The 20,721-nt window shown below is 39.8% G+C and overlaps 1 protein-coding gene across 2 annotated transcripts in view; it reads right to left on the bottom strand.

Annotated features, from left to right (window-relative positions):
- HIBADH (3-hydroxyisobutyrate dehydrogenase) overlaps positions 1-18,354 on the bottom strand; it is an 86,699-nt gene extending 68,345 nt beyond the window's left edge. Inside the window, exons 1-5 of one of the 2 annotated variants that reach the window (XM_051808342.1) lie at positions 18,229-18,326; positions 11,611-12,044; positions 9,857-10,017; positions 4,854-4,963; positions 2,341-2,462 (exon numbers count right to left, since the gene is read on the bottom strand). In XM_051808342.1, coding sequence (XP_051664302.1) covers positions 2,341-2,462; positions 4,854-4,963; positions 9,857-10,003 — 379 coding nt within the window. In that variant the 5' untranslated portion in view covers positions 10,004-10,017; positions 11,611-12,044; positions 18,229-18,326. Of the gene's footprint in view, positions 1-2,340; positions 2,463-4,853; positions 4,964-9,856; positions 10,018-11,610; positions 12,045-18,228 lie in introns of both variants that reach the window. The other variant, XM_051808340.1, reaches the window with a different exon arrangement.
- Positions 18,355-20,721: the final 2,367 nt, after the last annotated feature.

Here is a 20,721-nt window from a genome sequence, read left to right as displayed (position 1 = left end):
TTTTGAAGGTGTTTCCTCATTAGTCACATGCTCACTAAGATGTCACAAATCAAGGCAGCACTGCGAACCAAGACACAACTTTCTCATGCGGACCTGCAAGAGATCCTAATCCCGGGGTAAAGCGATTGCTATCTCTAGACAGCATTAGCAGCATAATCTGCATGCAACTACTGGGATGAGAAGTATTTTCTAAAGTCAGTTAATACGAAATAATACTGTAGTAACTTGGTGCATCGACTTCCACTTAATGGGTCCTGACTGTAAGCTGCAAGTCAATGCTGCAGGCCACGGAAGAAGAAAGCACTACTACACTGGCACGCAGGCCCATCTGAAAAAGATCAAGGGAAAGAATCTTTTAGGGGTAAAGCTGCAAACAGGTCACTAAAATCTGACCCTAATGCTATGCACAAAGATTCTTCATTTGCAATGACAGGACAGGATTAAAATCGCCGCTAGTTCTCACTAAGGTTTCTAGACCAAGAAATTTCCAAAATATTATTCAGTTTGTGAAATAACTTGTTCACAGCGCATATGAATATTAACATCCATCAGGCAACACCCAAATACCTAAAAACACAAGTGGAGTTGTGTGCCAATAACAGCCAGTAAACAGACAGATCTAAAGGGGACAGTTCACACATGCTACTTTCTCTTCTCCTCACTGCCACAGAATAGTGCCTGCCAATTTCTAGAGAGTCGAGTATACTTCTCCATTTAGTGTTTTGTTTGACGGCCAACAATGCAGTCAGGACATACAAAAATACCCAAAAGACTTGATGTGTTAGGTCTTGAAAGATGGAAATAACAAAGCATAACATTAAAGGTTTTTTCCAACCTTTAACTTCTCCACATTTCTTTGTACTCCTTGGCATTGACAAACATATTAAGTACTAGAAAGCTAAATCTCAATTCTTTCCCTCTCTTTCAGAATATCACTCAATCTGTAACTGACACTAAACAACAAGTTATTTGTATTCAGATAAACTAAAACCAAAAAAGTCATCTGTATTCATACTAGTCAGCTATATGTTATCATATTAACTCTGTCTTGGCCTTAACATTTTCTCAAGGAACAAACTCCCCCAAACAGCAAGCGTTGTTTAGGAATCAAACTTTTTTCTTTGTAGTTATAGCATAGCCAGCCTTATAGCAAAAACTTACAGGTAAAAACAAATTACAGACATTTCTAAAAGGTAAATAATTTCCTCAGGTAAACAACATATCTGGCAGAAAGGGACTGAAGAGAACCACACAGATAATGTCAGAATTGTCCAACTGAAAAGCAGAAGGGCATGCAGTTGTTTAAAAAAGGATCAGATAGATACATAATCCACCCAAAATACACTTTTTCTGCTGTTTTTATTCCAAGGTTGACAAGTTATTTAACTTTATAAAACAGGATTAATATTTTGGCTGGGAAGCAAGAATCTTGTCCTCTCCATTATAATCTTCAGTATCGCCTACCTGGATCTTCCTACTTTCTGTTCACAATAGAACTTAGATGAAAATTTTGGCTTCTAGTACGTAGTCAAATCCTGCCTCAGTTTTCAGTTGAAAATTAAAAAGATGGCTAGTTATTGCTCCTCAACCACACTGATCAGGAAAATAAAGAATTCTCGCAATGCCAATTAGATTAATTTTTAGAGGGGATTGTAAAAACCCCAAGATTTTCCCACATAAATGGGGATGTGCTCACATTCTAATTCTGGGTCTTTTAGAGAAGAATGCAACAATAGTAACTATCAGCTATGGTTTTGTTATCAAAACATTGATTTTATGTTTCTGCTCTCCTCAGTCCACAAAATGAAAGACTTCCCTGCTCTATATTATTTCTTATGAGAAATAAGAGATCAATAGCTAGCAACTTTCAAGAACAGACAAATACTACCCACATTCTTCAACTGTTATAAAACCAGATGAAAGCTGTTTTCTCTTGATCGAGAAATCCTATATTCCCCCCTTCATTCCCTCCTTTTTAATTAATGAAAAAGCAGCAAAACTGCTTAATGATGACCAAACAGTTTTTCCATAACAGAAACAGATGAAGGTTGAAGAGATATGAATATCTGCAACTTTAAGAAACAAATTAAAAGGACCCCTGTACCATATCCTAAGAAAGTTCAGTTTCTCCAGGTCTAACACAAAAGCATACTCCTAAACCAAAAATATTCATAAAATAACATACATTTCTGTAATGTAATCAAACAACAACAAAAACCCCCAGAATACTGTACATATAGCAAAGAAAAGCAACTTGTAGCAACAAAGGTACAAACTGGTGACCGAAACTGCAAAGAGACAACGTGTCCAATGTGAGGTAAACTGTTAATGAAGACTTACCTCCAGAAACTGGGGCATCCATGAAAACAGCTCCCATTTTTTCAACAGCTTTGGCTAATTCTTTTGAAACTGCTGGGTCAATAGTACTGGAATCTATTAGCAATGAGCCTTTCTTCACTTTCCTAAAATAAAAATGATTTGTTGTTGCTGCTGTTGTTGTTATTATCAAGTTTTGTTTCACAGGACACCTGTAATTATTACCATGGCACTGACTTTCCTCAGTATGATAAATTTATAGACACTTTGTGGTACCCAGAGAAACACAAAGTTTTAAACCCTATTGAGCAAGATCTGATCAATATTTATACTGCTGATTATGTATAGCACGCAGTTTTGAATCACTCAAAGCCTAATAATACCTGAACACAAAAAAGGATGTTCCTCCTAAACTCTATTATAAAAAATTACACAAAAAGGGTGCACAAGGAAAACCTGCCATCATAAAATTTTGAACGGTATATCCAGACCATCTAAGATGCATTCTAAGCAACTGACCTAAATGTTGATTCAGCCTAAAATTCAATATATAACAATGCAATGTTCTTTTTATATACACAGTATCTTAATTTCTTAGCAGAATATTCTGATTTCATTCTTTTAATCATTGCTACTATTTATTCCACATAAAGATCATAACTAAGACCACAAAAACCTACAGAAGATTTGAAGTGAAGCATGGAGAAAAATCTTGTTTTCCCAATGATAGCTAGTAAATTTAGGCAGAAGAACTGTAGAACAGAGGAAGTTGCATATGTGATTAAAAAAAAAATTAAATTTTTAAATTAAAAAAAAAAATTGAATGCCCTCCATAATAAAAAAGTTGAGGGTAGCTGTTTTATCCCTCTTTCCATTGAATTACACCATGATTTCAAGTCCACTTGACCAGCATTCACCATGAAATCAAACAATACAGTTTTTCAGTCACAAAATGGTGGCCCATTTAAAGCTTCACTGCACCTTCCGTGGTGCTGGCAGTACAGTGATTTTCACTTCACTGAACTACCTAGATTGCTGGAAATAGTCTCTCAATATATACATACAGCTGTAGACCCCACTGGAGCTCCAGACCCAAACAGTGTTCCATACATAAAACTTGTCCTTTTTCATGGGAGGTGTGACCTGCTGCACACAGTTTGAACACATGCAATGAAAACCAGCACGCAGATAAAGTACTCCATCGTCTCCCCTTGTGCTCAGAAGAAGGAGCAGTGGAAGCTCCTTGGTAACACAGTGGGTATCAATGTTTTCTTCAGTAAAGCTTAAAAAGCTTTAGAAAATTAAGAAAGTCAATTCAGTCAGCAAGGACCAGGTCTTGAGTGTCACTCAGAGATACAACCACTACTGCCAAATTACAATTCCTTCTCTTAATACAGAGGCTGAGAAACTGCAGCAGCATAGGACTGCTTTCCACAGCCTCTGTTCCCTGCAGGATTTTCTGCATCTATGTACTTAAAAGATTAACTGGCTGTACTATGTCAGTAAGTACTGCCAATTGTTCGTCAAACCCCTGTCATCCTGGATAGTTCTCCCACAGCTGTTTGCCTGGCTTTGTGGGACTGAGCCAATTACCCATCTTCCCTGAAGGGTCTGAGGTATGGATACTTAGATCTGCTCAGTCCTACTTTGTGAGGAATTAAACTACAGACCAGTCAGGGAAGGAAGCAACTATTATTCCTATATAGCAACAACAACAGAAATCCCTCTCCTTCACTTCATTTTCTTATCAATGCATCTTAATATTGTACAATCAGTACCTAAAAAGACATCACCAGTTTTTGGCAATCTACTGTACTTTTGTCTTCTGTATGTTTCTTCCTTTACATTATTAACCTTGATAGCTGTAAGATCCTACATGATCCTCAGAGGTATCCAGTAGCCTTAGTCAGCCTGCCAGGAGTAATACTACTTATTTTTTAATTTGGCAAGTACAAAAACTCTGAGCGATAGATTTCTGCAAACTATGCATTTAAGGTTTAGTGGCAATCCCTTCACAAAAGTTAAAACCCACTGTTTCACATTAAACAAACTTGTTAGCTATTTTCTTGTGTAATAAACAGACAAGTAAGAGGAAAATCAATATAAAGTCTTGTCAGCTTTCTACGTTAATATACTTTAATACCATAAGACACAATGACGTCTCTTCAGAACATTTAATTTATAGGATTTCAAGTAAAAGAAAAAATGAGCAAATAATTGTTGCTAGAAAATATTCTAGTTATACCTGTGTGTAGTACATTACATTAGGGCAAAAGAAACATGCAAGTGGAAATGCAGATAACAGTCGTTAAATTATGTCAAAAATAAAATTAAGACTTCAGCCAAAAGCCATTCAGAGCCAAGCACTGTATAAGAGAACTCATATAATTAGAAATATCAATACTGACAGAACAGAGAACATTGAATTAAGTGCCCTGAAGGCACAGCAAGAGTTACAGCAACAGGGATCATCTGACAAACAACATGATACAGTCTTAGTAGGAGTGGGAATTCTCTAAACTACAAAAAATTCTTACTTTAGAATTCCATTTGCTCCTGTGTAAACTTCTCTCACATTGGGACTAGAAGGCAGCATGGTAATAATTCTGTCTGCTCGTTCTGCTACATCTGCTGGGGATTCTGTTACCTTTTAAAAGGAAAAAAAAAAATATAAGCTTACACTTCCTGAAACAGAGACATCAGACATGTTTGTTGAATTTGTTTTTAGTATTCATCCGTCACAACTTAGCTAGTTGAAAAAAATTAAAACACTAGAAAAATTGCTCTCCTAATGAAAATGTTAGTTAATTGTATCCAGTAATAGAAAAATAAAAAAATAAAAATGAAAAGGATTTGCTATCATGGAAGTTCCTCCACATCTGCCAAGGGGGATGCTTGCATCCCATCAACTTATTCATGAATCTTCAATTCCTTAAAAACCATGCATCTATACAAAATATTGCTCTGCAATGTTTCTAAGGAGGAAAATATGAAGGACCACAAAAATCTCACTTTTTTCCTATCTTATATATGATACTGGAAGAGAGGAAGACTGAGGAAAAAAGAAAAAAATTATTTAATGTATCTCTGAGGCTCACCTTAAAAAAAAAATCAGATAAACTAACTGCTGTTTCTCACAATATTACAGTTGGTATTTTTTTAAAAAAGAAAATTATCAGCTCAAGCATTCTTCACAAAGAAAGATCTGAACAATTTTCAAAATATAGTATTAGGTACTGGTTGTCAAACAAACATACCAAACTTTAAAGGTATATTACCTTTCCCAGATCACTTTCAGAGAAATATTGACAGCTAAAGCTGAGTTGCACTCAGAAGGCATTTACCACTACAACTTTTGTCCAGTACTGGTTTGAAATAATTCTTTAAAAAATGCATTGTTAATACATTCATAGATAAGGGAAAACAGCAACAAAAAATACAGCTAATTCTTTTATCTTTAGCCCACAAGGATCAAATCTGATTTCAGTCATTCAGGTAGTTTTACAGAAACAACTTAAGTTCTAGGTAGAAAACAAGATGAGCAGAAAGTAGATTTTGTTTGTGAATAGGACTTCTAGTATTTATTTTCCAGCTATCGTTGCTGAATGATGAGAAGCAACCTTAGTATCTCAATGATCTGTTCTGCTACATATGTTATATGCCTTGAGTTTTTAACCTTAAGAAATGTCTTAAAATTTTACATGCACTTCTTAGTGTGAATAAATTAGAATTTCCATATCACATGACTCTAGGGATAAAGAAATTGCAGCTGAACAGCTACCCAAAATTATGGAGACCTTCCATAGTGCGGAAAAATCAACAAATCGTTGAGCCTATTTCACCATTCCCTCTATTTATAAATACAAGTATTTGTTATAATTTTTGTTAGTTTTGACAGTAAAGATCCTAATGTAAATATATTCTCTTTTTATATACACTACATTTATAAGGTCTCAGAATCAAAGAAAGCATGTTATATACACATTTGTAAGGAATGTTGAATAAGGACTTCTGGGATACAGCATGAGAAACTTCTTGATTTGTATTTATAAGTAAAAGAAGGGAAGACTGTATACAGTCACTGAACAAAGCTCTTGAGAAAAAAAAGTACAGAAACTGGCATAGATGGGACTTAGGAACACCCAGATTTTATTTGAAAGACTAAGTTAATACTGCACAAAATATCTGGTATACCATACAGTTAAAAAAGGAAATGTGTTTTAGTCTAAAGAACAAAGGTTAGGAGGAATAAATGAGGTAATTATAAGAGCAAAGCTTTTCTATTTGATTAGTTAATTTTATGACTTGCCTCCCTGGAGACTGGAGTGCCTATCTCTTTATATAGGAGCATGACACCTTTGTCTTTAGTTTCAAGTATCTCTGGTTCAGTTCAGTCCCAATGTGTATTATTAGAGGAGGAGAGAGGTAGTGCAATTGGAACCTGAATTTATATATGTCCTCTTATTTGAAACTATTATGTCCAGTATTCTTAGGGGTTTGCAAGTTATCACCTGAAGACTCAGTGGCCCATTTGCATCTTTCAACCATAAGTTGAAAAACATATTATATTGTGCACACAACTGAAAAACTACATCAGCCTCAAATTTCTACCTGGCTACAAAGATAGAATATAGCTGGGGTAGAATATAGCTGGGTTTTGATTACAGTTTTAAACAGTTCTTAAGGAACACAGATACACAGACATGGTCAGTAGTCACCTACACAGAAATTAATTTATTCCATCCATGTCTTTCAAAATACTAACATGCCTTTTATATGAAGCAAATGATATTAAAAATGCATACAGATTAGGACAGTACTTCCACAACCATATAAGGAAAAATCTTTCTGCTACCTTGAAGTAAGTAGCAAAACAAAGTGGGAATTAAAAGTGGGAATTGCCACTCTTAGCTTTTTGATACCGTTAACAAATATGAATTTTATTTTCTGAGGAAATCTACCTACCTGGTTCAGTAAGCAGCATACAAAACTTTTATTTTGGGACTTCCTGTCTCAGAAATAAATCTGAATGATTTGAAAGCTATTGCAAAGCATTAAGCATTCAAAATCATTAAGAATGTGCATAACTTTAAAAAAAATACCAAATACTAATTGTTCATTACCAACACAGACCATACTGGTTCAGAGTAGCAGCCCACGGAGTTCCGTACATGTTTGGATACTTGTTTGCTTTTCAACCAAACTTTTTCAGTATGCAACTGGATAGGGGAAACTTTTCTTCATACTGGTCATTGGGTTTGCCCTTCAATATGTGCATCTGCTTATATTTGTTCCAAGCAGCTTCCCTATTTTTTATTTATTTTTGCGGTAAGTCAATTAATAATTCTGTGAGCCTAAAATGCCATTATTACTGTACACGGAAGAAAGCTCTATTTTTATGATGCTTTATGCATCAGATCACTTCAGTAACACTCTCAATCTTCTAAATCTGAGATAAGATTCAAAGACATGTAAACTGAAGTAAAGTAACTGCGTGACACAGTTACTCCACTGCGTAAAAAAAAATTGATAAGTATGGTAAATATGACGAAGGGGAAAGACAGTAAGTAGAGTGTAGAGGCAGCCTACTTGCTCACAGTCTTGTTCAGTATTTTCCCTTGTTTGTAGCCTTCCAACTTTCTCCCAAGTTTCACCTCAAGTGGTTCCATATGCTCCAGCTGAGCCAGTTTTCCTCTTACTATTCACCATTACTAGGAGGGTGGCTGGTTCCTGATATATACTACCTCCCAGTTCTTTAATTCAGAGGCTAAAGAAAGGAGAGTCACAGATTATGTAGATTAACGGTCCAACATCCTTCATCCTCCATATACCTTGGTAGCAGCACTGGCCTTAAACAATGGACATTTGGCTAGATTTACAGTCTCTTGGGGTCATTTCACCTCTGTAACACTCCTGATGATTTTACCCTATCAGCCAGACCAAAGAGAAAGCAGCCCTTAGAGCCCAATGTTCCTTCTACAGCAGTTTCTACAAGGCCCCACGGACCCACAAGTTTTCAACTCCTGAAAAAAGTGTTAGGGTAGGATTTACACCTATAGATCAAGAAGAGAAAGCTACGTTCACATATTTTCCTGAAGTGTGTTTTATTTGTATTTAAGCCTACCTATGTATTCTCTTAGTGATTTACAATCTTAAAACATACTTTTGACTTTATTTTTAAAAGCATTATAGTTCACCTTTATTATCACATGTTAAATCTTGCAGCGAATGCCAAGGATTCCATTACAAGGGCAAAAAGCTAGCAAAATGGGCAGCCACAGCAAAGAGATCCTACTGCAGAATACGAATTAAAAATACAACCAATTGTTCAAAACAGATTCCCATTTGCCCAGTCTCTTACTCAAAGACAGGTCTGTTTCATGCCTGAGGGTCTCGGCTGCTTTAACAAAATAAAAACAGGAGCTAGGAAAAGAAGCTGAAAAGCTTACTTTCCCACTTAAGGCCAAGATTCTGTAATTATTCAAGGGGAGCTGAAATTAATTACTAACGGGTGCACTTTATCATTTTATCTTTCATGAATCTTGATGTTACCTCACTATTTAAAACAGTTGCAATTAGCTCCAGCAGTTTAGACTTTCAAGGCACACAGTTCCTCTATCTAGATCTACCTACAATTTCCTTGCCACTGCTGGAAAATTCCCTCCTATCCTTTATACTGTTACATCAGAGTATTATTTTTGCATTGCGCTCCTTACTTGAGTATGTTCTTTTGTTCCAGTGTTTTATGCACCTACCCATCTGCCCACAACTGTCTAAACTGTTAAAGCTTTGAAGTATGTCAAAACAATTCAAAGGTGTTTCAGACACTTAGAAATGACCCAGCCACCTCAGAGACTGAATGGGGTTCCAGGAGTATTAACAGATCAATAAAACGCATAGGACTAGCTGGAAAAGGGCCAAGATTTTTCAGGGTATACGGCAGGAAGGTAAACCTCCTTAATGTAATCAATTCCTTCCCTCCTTTTTCCTTTTCATTCCTTCCTCTTCTCTCACCGTATCCTTCCTCATCTCCAAGAGAATAAGCACTGAAATAATTAGATTTTTCCCCTGCCCCTGAGGACTGCACCTTGACGCAGCAGGAAAGCTCATATGTCCCTATAACCCTTATAGCTATGCCAGCAGGAACTTTTAACTAGGGTCATTTAACCTGAAAAGGTCAAAGTAGGAACCAGATGAAAAGCAGCCCACTGGCCATCTAGACCTGGGGGAGAAGGAAGCAGGAGAAAGGAGGAGGTGAAAGAACAGGCCATCAACCTATTCTCATAAAAACGGGAGGGGAAAAAGGAGCCAGAGAAGTTCGACAAAGTAGCAATTCTGGCTAACAACAGGAAAATTACTTAGGTTAGAATCATATCTTTGCTCCAACTGAAACCTTACAGATTCACATTGCATTCATTGTCCTGTTTTAGTTCTGACTGTGATCTTAATCAAGAAAACAAACGCAGATGATTTAGTTGCATTGCATGCAAGAACCATTCAACACAGTTATTGTTGGAATAAAGGAAGTTTATTACTATACCTGAGCACCCAAGTCTTGAAATTCTTTGCAAGCTTCTGGGAACACATCATATGCAATAACTGGATATCCATGTTTCACCAGGTTTTTTGCCATTGGATTTCCCATGTTACCCAGCCCAATGAATCCAACTGGGGTTTTGGAAGCCATAGTCCTAGAACACACTGATTTCAAAAAAAATAAAGATCATTACATTTGTATTTCAGAGTAGTGCGTAACAATAACGTAATAAAAGCTACCATGAAATCTGATTTCAATGATTTAAACAGTTTTATGTTTAAAGAAAAAAAGTGGAAATGTGAATCCTATTCTACACAGTTTAAACCATAAATTATAGTTCACTTTGGCCCACAAATACCACCCCAGAATGATTTTTCTACATATCAAAGAAAATTATTGTAATTAGGAAAATGTGGGTGTTTCAAAAGATATAGCAATAAAGCTGAGCTCTGAGAAGAGCTCAAACACAGACTTAAAATACACAGGATTCTCTGTATTTTATTAGGTGTCTAAATCCTAAACTGGATATGGAAAATCCAACTTTATATATATTTTACAGACTCTGTATTTGCAACTTCGCTTGCAGCCTTGGGATATAGCACCTGTTCTCTAGAAATGGACCGAGGCTGCCACTTTATTTCATGCACTTCCTCACAGATAACTGGATTCTTCTGATCCTACCATCAGATACAAGCCACTAACCTGAAGACAAAAACCTCCATTCTAAATCATGGTAAAACCCTTTGAGCCATGTAATCACAATTTAAATACTGGAAATTAGAACCAAATATAGTATAAAAACAAAATCATGAAGTCTTTGCAGGAATAACCTCTATATTCTATTTACCATACTACCAAGACAGAACTATGAAGCATAACCTACAATTTGTGGAAAGCACCACAATTTCAGTGAGCTATCTTTTACAAGTAGTTAGTGAGTATCAAATGCTGGACAGTAGCAGCACTGCAGGCATTTGTCTACTGCAATCACTATCTCATTACTCTAAATCCAAAGGCAGTACAATTGGACAGTGAGTAGATTTCTTTGCCAATTACATAAAATACTTTCTCCTTTACGACAGAGGAAAAAGCTATGCAGAATGAACACTGAAGTGTGGCAACTAAGCAGCTAGAAACAAGGCTAACTAACTACAGAATTACTGTAACTCTGAAGAGCACATACAGAAAACGTGCCTAAGCTGGATCGAGACTCTAAGAGGTCTCAATGCTTAGCAAGGAATCCTCTCTAGGCCAATAACACTTCATTAATCATTTTAAAGTCTTTCTGACTTTAAGCTCCTACTTAGCCAGCAATGGTCATGCTCTTTCATCTGCAGCACTATTCTGAAAGTGCCACATTTAATAAATCAGGTTTGTTGAGAGAATTTTGTTCTGAGACAGTTTCCACAGATGCCTGCAGCAATTACATAGCTGGAGAAGTAGCACTATTTAAAATAAATCTGCACTGGGAAAATGCTTAGTGAAAACTGAGATAAGTCAGGAAAAGAGTACATCACTTTTTGAAGAAGTGCTACATGTCAAATCTAGGGAACAAAGAGCCTAAAACAGCATCATCAGCCATAGTAACCATCTTGGAGTCTTCTTATTGTTTCTGAGACAGTCTTCCCCAGTCCCTCACACTAATCTAAAACTGCACCTTTTGTTAGCCCACAGTATCCCACTTCCCAAGGAGGTTCAAGCTCCGGTTTTAAGCATCTTTCTTTCTCTAGCCCTTAATACCAGTGGATCTTATTTACCTTGACTTCAGCAAAGCTCTCAGAACAGCTTCCTCTCGTATCCCAGTAGCCAAATGAGGAAAGTATGGACTTGACTGCAAGACTGCCTGAAGGAAGAAATACTGTCTGGACTGTTGGGCTTAAACAACAGTGATCAGTGGTTCAAAGACTATCAACAACCAGCTACACATGATGTACCTCATGGGTCAATATTGGGGCTGTTTAAAAATGTCATCAATGATTGACGATAGAACATTAGCACCCTCAGCAACATCATGTGTGACACCAAACTGAGGGGAATGGTTGAAAAACTGCAGGGCAAGGCTACCATTCAGAAAGACTGGAGAAATGGGCCTCAAGCAGTTCAACGAAGACAAATACATGTCCTCTACTTGGGGCAGGAGATGTCACTGCAGACTGAGGACTGGCTTAGACAGCTGGCAGCTCTGCAGAACCTGTGGAAATTGAGCATGAGTCAGTAGTGCATCCTCGCAGGAAAAGGTTAATGACATTCTGCCCTCCATTAGCAAGAGCATATCCAAGAAGTCAAAGAAACTAGTGATTCCTCTCTAACAGCACAATACATAAGAGATGCAGTCAAATTGCAGACAATCCAGTAAACATCAAGTAACATGACCGACCAGCTGGAGAATATGGCCTATGAGCAGCAGCTGAGGGAACTGTCTTGGCTGAGCTTGGAGAAGCAAAGGTTAACTGCAGTTTTCTACCACTATGGAGTGGGAGGGAAGAAGAGTTACAGAGCAAATGAAGCCAGATTCTTCATAGATATGCACAACAACAGGACATGGGGCAATGGCCAAAAGTTGCAAGAAAGGTAATTCTGTTTAGAAATCAGAAAAGTATCTCTCGTGTGGAAAAAGGTTCTGCTCTGGAACAGGCAGTGTAGAGGGGCTGTGGAACTTCCATCCTTGGAGCAGCCTTGGAACACCCTGAGCAATCTGATCTAGCTTTAAAGACAGCCTTGCTCCCAAACTTCAGTTTTCTTCATTTCTGTAAATTCCAAGTGACCTCACCAGAGGAATAAATCTGGCTACCAAATCTAGGCTCATTGTTGTAGACTCTTCACTTTTATCCTGATCTCTTCTTTTCTCACACCACCTCATGGACATCCAACCATCACCTCAAACTAAACATCTTCAAAAATTTATTTTTTTTTGTTATCAGTGCTGACACCAGCAGTGATGTCTGTCACTCACAGCCTAGACGAGCCATCTACAATCTGCTTAAATCTCACTGATTCATCCCTTGTCATATCTGAGATCTCAGCTACTTCACAACCTGGTCACTCGCCTCAACAGTCATAATCTTGCCTTGATCTTCATGGAAATGTTGGGAATTGAGAAAGACATTTTGCCCATGCCACTTTCTGTCGCTCCTTCTCTGCATCCTGCCTGCCTTTTCTCTACCATGTCACATAAGACTGCTTTGCCTTGATGACTTTTCATGGCTATCATCACATCTAAATATTAAGACATCAACTGGTAATTGGACTGTAGTGACAGGCTTATTGCCAACATGCATTTCTATTATGTCTCTAAGGTAAATATCCATGAAATTAATGCATTCTTCTACTATAAGGCCTCCTTTAAAAATCGTCATTTTGCAATATCCCCAGGCATGGCAACATCCCAGTTAGGCTGGGATATGAGGTGACATATCCTGACCGGTACTAACAGTTTTGTGTCATTGTATTCTTTTATTTCCCCTTTTGTCTGTCTCTGTTGATTTTCTCTTGTCTTAGTTTCTGTTATGGGCTAACTACAATATATTAAAATCCACAGGAATTGGGAGAGAAGTAAATGTTAGAGAAGTAGTCCAATTTCCCAGTCAGTTTCTGACTTCTTAGTTTGGTTTAACTCTTCACAGCCCAGTGTTAAATTAGCCACTTTAAAATGATATAATTTGATTAACAGCTATGAAAAATCTCAAGATCTCCAGGCACTCAACCACAGGAAAACTGCTTTAAAGCACTGATGAAATTAGCTCACAGACCTAACAGAGCTGATTTCAAGTACATTTGAATCAACTGCCTTTAGAATCGTGGCACATTTTTAATGACTACTTAAGACAGTGGGGCTTTGCCAAACACAGCATGTTTTAGAAGACAAGATTTTTCACATTTTCATATTAGACGAGCCTCCACAGGTACTTTCACAGAAAGTGATGTCCAGCTTGAATATCTAGATACTTTTCAGCATTTAATACATGGCACAAGCCCAGTTTTGAAATAATTGTATAATTCAAACATGTAAGGATTGATATTCTGCAAACCCACATACACGTATGCTTAACTAATCCCATCAACTGTATAAGCATTTGCAAAAACTGTCCCTGTGGTATTGAGTGTATTTTACTTCAACCATAAAATCTACAATAACCTGCTGCAATCATATGGCTGGAAAAACGCCCAGTCCACATTTAAATTCTAACAGAGGGCAGAACATCAGAAGTAGGAGCAATAGAATCTACTTTTAAAACAATCACTGATACCATGTGCAACTAATTCTCCTTCACTGGGAACAGAACCAGCAATATAGGTTACTCTATAGATCAAGTTAATTATGAGCAAAACCAGCTACAGCTACACTGAATCCAAAGAATTTGGGCTTTTCCCAGGAGATTCTTCATTATTCTCTTGAGAGATTATGTGTTTGCAGAGCCCCATGCCTATGAAGACTTCATTGATGAGGAAGACCAATTATGACCCTCTCACCACAACTGGGGCTTACGGACAATACAGACAAAAATGTTTTGCTTTGAAAAGTCAGCCTATAACAGAAACATCTGATCTAATCTGCAATTTCAGAACTTTAGTTTTACCTTAATTGTTTTAAATTAAAATTATTTTAAATTATTATAAAATTATTTTTAAAAATCAGCAAGAGTTTGAGTCTACAAATGTCTTTTCTTGAACAAAATAGAAGAGTTTAACTTCAGAAATGCACAGATTGCAATGCTCTCCTTAGAATACGTGGCCTGTCAATGACCTAAAACTTGTCTTTCCAAGATTCTACATAAAGATATTGAAAGCAATTTTATTTTTAACCTGAACTATGACACTTACAAGTTTAGATAATTTCAGATGTTTACATTTTGTTTTACACTATCTCCCAAAGTAATGACTCTTACAGTTTCAAGAAAGAATTCCAGCTCCAGTGGTACCCTGATTTCACTGCAAATACTAGACTGCACAAACACTATAATATGCAGTACTGAGGACATCTCTTTGTATTCAAACAAAAAGGAACTAATAGCCGGGTAGGACCACAGACAGCAGAGCTGGAAAAGGTCCAATATACTTGTACTCTGAGAGAAAGAACAGCCTAACTGGCCAAGAATAGGACTGAGAAACAAGTAACTTTCAAATGTAATTTCAACTATATTACTTAATTTGTGGCCTTATAAAATCTATTTTGAATCATGTTCACCAAATGGCACAAGAGGTAATAGCCCACACTGTCCTGTCCCATAAGAATTACCTAATCAGAGCACTTGCGGTTCATATTAATATTCCTAATCTCTCTGGATCGGTGAAACTTGACCCCTTTTCCAACCTAGTAGGTGAGATTTAACAGGATCAGGGGAAGATGCCCAGAGGAAGCTCAACTATGAAGTTGCTGGTTATGCTTGGGGCTTTATGAGAAAGTACATATGAAGTCACTTGACAAGGAGACGGAAACATGATGACAATATGAGCCACTAAATGAAAGATTTTCCCACTGTTTCAGCATGTGAAGTTCTGGTACAAGCACAACAGAAAACACCACTGCTTTTCTGCTTCCCGCTTTGAAATAAAGGATCAGAGAGAGCTGCTGTGTCTTGTGCAGACTTCTCTATGGAAACTCATAAAACCTCTACTGAACCAGATCCTGGAGTAAACTAGATAAAGAAACATAGAAGCTAGAGAGGCCAGCTACACATAGGTAGAATCTTTCTGCTCCTAGAAGCTTTGCCAATGGAATTTAAATTGCTCTGGGATCACTGGCTTTTAAAGGTTATGCAATGATTTTGAGAATTGCACTCTGCCAAAATAATAATTTAAGAAGATTATAATACTCTAAATTTGGCCAGCTTTACATTGAAACATCCCACTTGCTTTTTCTTGTCTCTGTAAAGGTCTACTGATCAAAACCAGACATGATATCTTGTAACAGCCAGAGTCTTCTTACCTCATTTTTCTTATCTGTAGCTATACTTCACTAAATGTTTGCTAATACATTAAACAGAAAACGTTATAGTAAGTACTTTTCACCTAAAAAGAATATCAAGTGTACACTTGATCCCTTAATTAAGTAATGTGCTGGACTTTGGAGCAGCAGGTCTTTCTGTCACAATCCTTGCTTAGTAATCAACGTTCTTTTGCACCAGAGCATGAAGTCATTCAACATTCAACAGCTCCTGCATCAGCAAAAGTACTATTTAACTACTAACTGAATGGGTCCCTACCACTCATCCAAAACTACTTGTCAGGACCTTTTCATTCTCTAGCAGGGTACTGTCTTCTTTGATGAGCAGCTCCCTCAGCTGATGAATCTTCATTCACCAGAAAATCTTCCTTTCTCAGACACCATAATTCATTAACATCCTCTTCATCCCCCCTAGCAGTCCTCAGGAAGGGGATTCCACGTCCGTCAAAAACATATTTTAAAGTAAGATCATAGAAACCCCCTCCCTGAAGCACCTTTGTCAGAGTATGCCGGGGCAGATCACAAGACTACACAGTCTCTATCCAACTCGCTAATACAAATACATATCCAAGATGCTGCTCTAAAATCTGCCCTCAGCTTTTTATTTTCCTCCTAGATAATTTAACAGTCTCTGGAACAAACATACAGAAGAAACAATCCATCATAGTCTGCACCAGCTGCAAAGAGTGACTGACCAAGTAACCAAGGAACATTCAACAAGAGAATGAAGACAACCCACTCACTAACCAAGCTGTGGTGTGACAGCTCTCACAGCTGGCAGAGTTCCTTCACTAGGAGGCGTTTTCACTCAGAAGGACAGCTGATGAAATCACTGCCCAAAAGACAACATTCAGACTAATTAAAATGAAAGAAAAGGATGGCAAACCTAATAAACGCATCAGAGATGGGAAAACCTTGACATATAACTAAGCAGTAGAGCTTAGCAGTAAAGAAGGCTTAATGCTTAGACCTTCATCCCATAAACACTTCTCAGAGTCAAGAGTACTTTCAGCATAGTCACTACCGACTAAGTAAGTCAGATCTTAAACTCTGTGGGTGAAATTCTGTTCTACGGAAGTTTCTTGGGACAGTCACAATTTCTCCTTAGACTTAGTCACAGTTTCTTGCTCAGGTCTACGGCAAAGACAAACTGTATTTTTCAACTTTAAGGGCCAGTCTAGGGTTGCTTTTCACACCTATGCTCACCACCAAGAAACAAGATCCCCACCATATGCTCTATATTAAACGTGACCATTTAAATATTGACCAAGACAGTACATTTCAAAGCTCTTACAGAAATATCTTACAGCTACCATGCAAAGAAAGTTCAAAATACCTTGAAAGTTGCTGCTTTCAATTGTGGTATCACAAAAGGTACTAAATACACAAACAGGTATCCTGTATTTAACTTTACTTGCACGTGACCAATACGCCTGCTGCACCTGAGCTATTACACCACAGCTGCAACTATAAAAACATAATGCATTACTGTAAAAGAGACAGTGAAACAAATATAGCACTGAAAGCTAATGCCAAAATTAAGCATCAAATGCTTTCTATTCATCAGTTTAAATTTTTTAAAGTTGCTTACTTAAAAGTAATTGAGTAATTCTTGAAACACTTTGTTAAGTGTCCAGATTTCAGAACCATATACCATTTAAAAGAATCTATTTCTTCCACTTTGCTACTTTAAACACCTTCATCTACGTGAGCCTGACATACAATAGCAACAGATAACCATCAAAATGACACTGAAAAGACTACTGAAGGTTTCTTTCAATAATTTACTTTAGAAATTAAATTGCTTGGAAACAGTTGCATGATTTTCAGGATTCAGAAAAGGTCGTCTAGGTTCAGCTCTGCAAATACAGTCTTTCTTCACTTGCACCAAGAGGACATCTACAGTGTTTGCTCCTTCCACTGCCCATGAACCAACCACAGGTGAGGATCAGTGCCTGCGGAGCTGACACGGGAGGAAGTGCCGATGGATTCACCTTCAGTTTAAGGAAACTACGCCTCGGATGCAATGACCGAGAGGGCTGAACAGCTCAAACCTAGGTAACAACAAACATGTCACTGGTGCCACAGGAAGCATTTGTGGGCTCTGATGATTTCCAGGCACGCTATTTTAAGCAAATGACTGAAAACATCTACTAAGTCAAGCCACTCCGAAGCTCCGCGGCGGCCCCAAGTAACGCGGCAGCGGGAGTGTCCGCGCCAGCCGTGACCCCTGGGGGGTCCCTCACCGGGGACGCCACACGGCGAGGCGGCTGGGGAGCTGCACCGGGCCCGCCGCGCTCGGAGGGCCCGCGCCCGCCAAGGGCAGCGCAGCAGCTGCGCTCCCTGGCCGAGCACCGGGAGAGGCCCGGCCTTTCCCCGCCCGGCCGGCAGAGCGGGACCGCTGGAGCCGAGAGTTGGGGCAGGTCCTTACCCATCACCCGGCGGTGCCAGCGCCACCAGCCCGCAGGTCGCCCGCGGACCACCGCCGCGGCCATGCTGCGCCCCCGCCCGAGCGACCTCCGGCCGCCGCCGCCCGCCCCGCCGCCTCCACCGCCCGCGCGCCGCGAGCGGCAGCCGCCGCAGCCAACCACAGCCGCCCCTCTCCGGGGCCCAGCCAATGGGAGCGCGTCCTCCCCGCCCAGCGGCCCGTGACGGACGGGCCCAGAGCGCGGAGGGGGCGGGGCGGGGGCCGGGCCGGCGCGGGGTCCTCTCATTGGGGTGTTGGGACTCGGATCCCGCTGCCGGCGGCTCCCGCCGGGAGGGTGTTCTTTTCTTACAGCTCTGCTTCTTGTCCGCGCCTGCCCGCTGCGCCTTCCTCTTCCTGCTTCACCGCCGGGAGGCACGTTTGGCTGAAGGGGGAGACGAACGGAGCGCCGCGTTTTTGGCAGAGACGGCTTCTGCTGCGAGACGGCACCCTGAGGGCGAGGGAAAAAGCCGCCTTGCGCTGCTTTGCCGAGTCAGGTGGCAAATAAGTTTTGGCGCTTATTGGACGTTGGAACTAGATGATGTTCAAGGTCCCCTTCCAACTCAGACCATTCTATGAGTCTATGACTGGCTTCGTCGTCGGGGTGGGTTTACTCTGGCTGGGCACCAGGCGCCCACCAAAGCTGCTCTGTCGCTGCCCCTCTCAGGTGGACAGGGGGGAGAAAATAAGTCGAGATAAGGACAAGGAGAGATCACTCAGCAATTGCCGTTTTGGGCAAAAGAGGGTCAACTTGGGGAAATTAATTTGATTTATTACCAATCACGTTAAAGTAGGGTAATGAGAAATAAAGTCTTAAAAACCTCCTCCCCACCACTTCCTTCTTCCTGGGCTCAACTTCGCTCCCGATTTCTCTACCTCCTCCTCCTTCAACAGCACAGGGGTCTGGGAAATGGGGGCTGTGGTGAGTTCATCACACACTGCCACTGTCGCTTCTTCCTCTTCTGGTGGAGGACTCCTCACACTCTTCATCTGCTCCACCGTGGGGCCCCTGCCACGGGAGACAGTCCTCTATGAACTTCTCCAGTATGAGTCCTTCTCACGGGTTGCATATCTTCACAAACTACTCCAGTGTGGGTCCCATCCACAGGATACCATCCTTCAGGAACAGACTGTTCCAGTGCAGGTCCCTTGCAGGGTCACAAGTCCTGCCAGCAAACCTGCTCCAGCACAGGCTTCCCACGGCATCAGACTCCTTTGGGCACATCCACCTGCACCAGCATGGGGTCCTCCATGGGCCTGCAGGTGGATCTCTGCTCCACTGTGGCCCTCCATGGGCTGCAGGGGGACAGCCTGTCTCACCAGGGCCTTCACCACGGGCTGCAATGGGAATCTACTCAAAGATGCCACTCATATAGACCCCCACTATGAAAACTTTGCCATGCAAACCCAATACAATCGTGCCCAGAGTGCAATTCCCAAAGGCCTAACACAGGGTTATTAACATCAATACAATAAGTGTTTGAACAAGGTAGCTAGAGATGTACTGCTCACCCACAGCCTAGTATCTGACAGGGCTTGGAGACCTTGCTGGCAGTTCTGGGAGAGCTTCAGGTGCTTCAGGGGTGTGAGGGAGCAGATCAGGTCTGAGGGAGGGCAGGCTGGAGACAGGTGAATGCTGCCTTCTCAAAGCAAGGCTTCACCTCCAGTCCTGCAATAGCCATGTTCATCTCTTTGGAACAAAATAGTCAATTTCTTTTCCTGACAGAAAAACTTGCCAGGATGCTGGGTAGTCCCTCGGTCATTAGTTTACTCTTGTCAAGTCAGAGATTTTTTTGTAGCTGTTAAGTAGTATCATTTACAGACTTCTGGGAGAACGTAGTCATGAGGGACAGATTTCAGGTCTCAACAAAACATCTCTTCACTCAGTTATATGTTAGTAGAGAAAGAATAGGCTCAATATATGAGCTTGGCTTTCCTATCAATACCATAATATATATTTTTATATTTACCCATATAAAGTAATAGGGTATACAGTTAAATTAACTCAGCTCAACAGAAAGGAATTTTGTGGGCAGTGAAGGCAGCTGTGATGATATAGTAGCTTTACTGTGTCATATGTGTGCTACTGCTCATACCTTCACCCAGTTGCTTCTTTTTCTCATTGCCTCTCAGATGATCACTGAGACAGAGTATGACTTGAGAAGAAAAAACAAGATCCCTGCAGTTAAAGCAATGGAAAGAGACACACAAAACCAGAAACCCTTTTATGTGCTAGCACTCTGCAAAACATCTGAAGCCTCAGAGACTCATATATACCAATATTTTTGTAAGCTCACTTGTCTCTTCCTCTGTACCATTGAAAAGTGCCAAGTGAATGAAGCTATTGAGCTATATTTACCTTTCTCCTCAGTGGTGACAAGGTTGATAACCATCCTGAACCCGAATATTTTTTGTGATGGGAAGAGGTGTGACTCCTCATTGAGGCAGCTATGCTGGCAG

The sequence above is a fragment of the Manacus candei genome, unplaced genomic scaffold (genome assembly GCF_025592945.1).
Source record: "Manacus candei isolate 608988 ecotype Guabito, Panama unplaced genomic scaffold, ASM2559294v1 h1tg000072l, whole genome shotgun sequence".
In the NCBI taxonomy this organism is placed as follows: domain Eukaryota; kingdom Metazoa; phylum Chordata; class Aves; order Passeriformes; family Pipridae; genus Manacus; species Manacus candei.
Note: the sequence above shows the minus strand (reverse complement) of the source record. Positions and strands in the feature narration are given on the sequence as shown.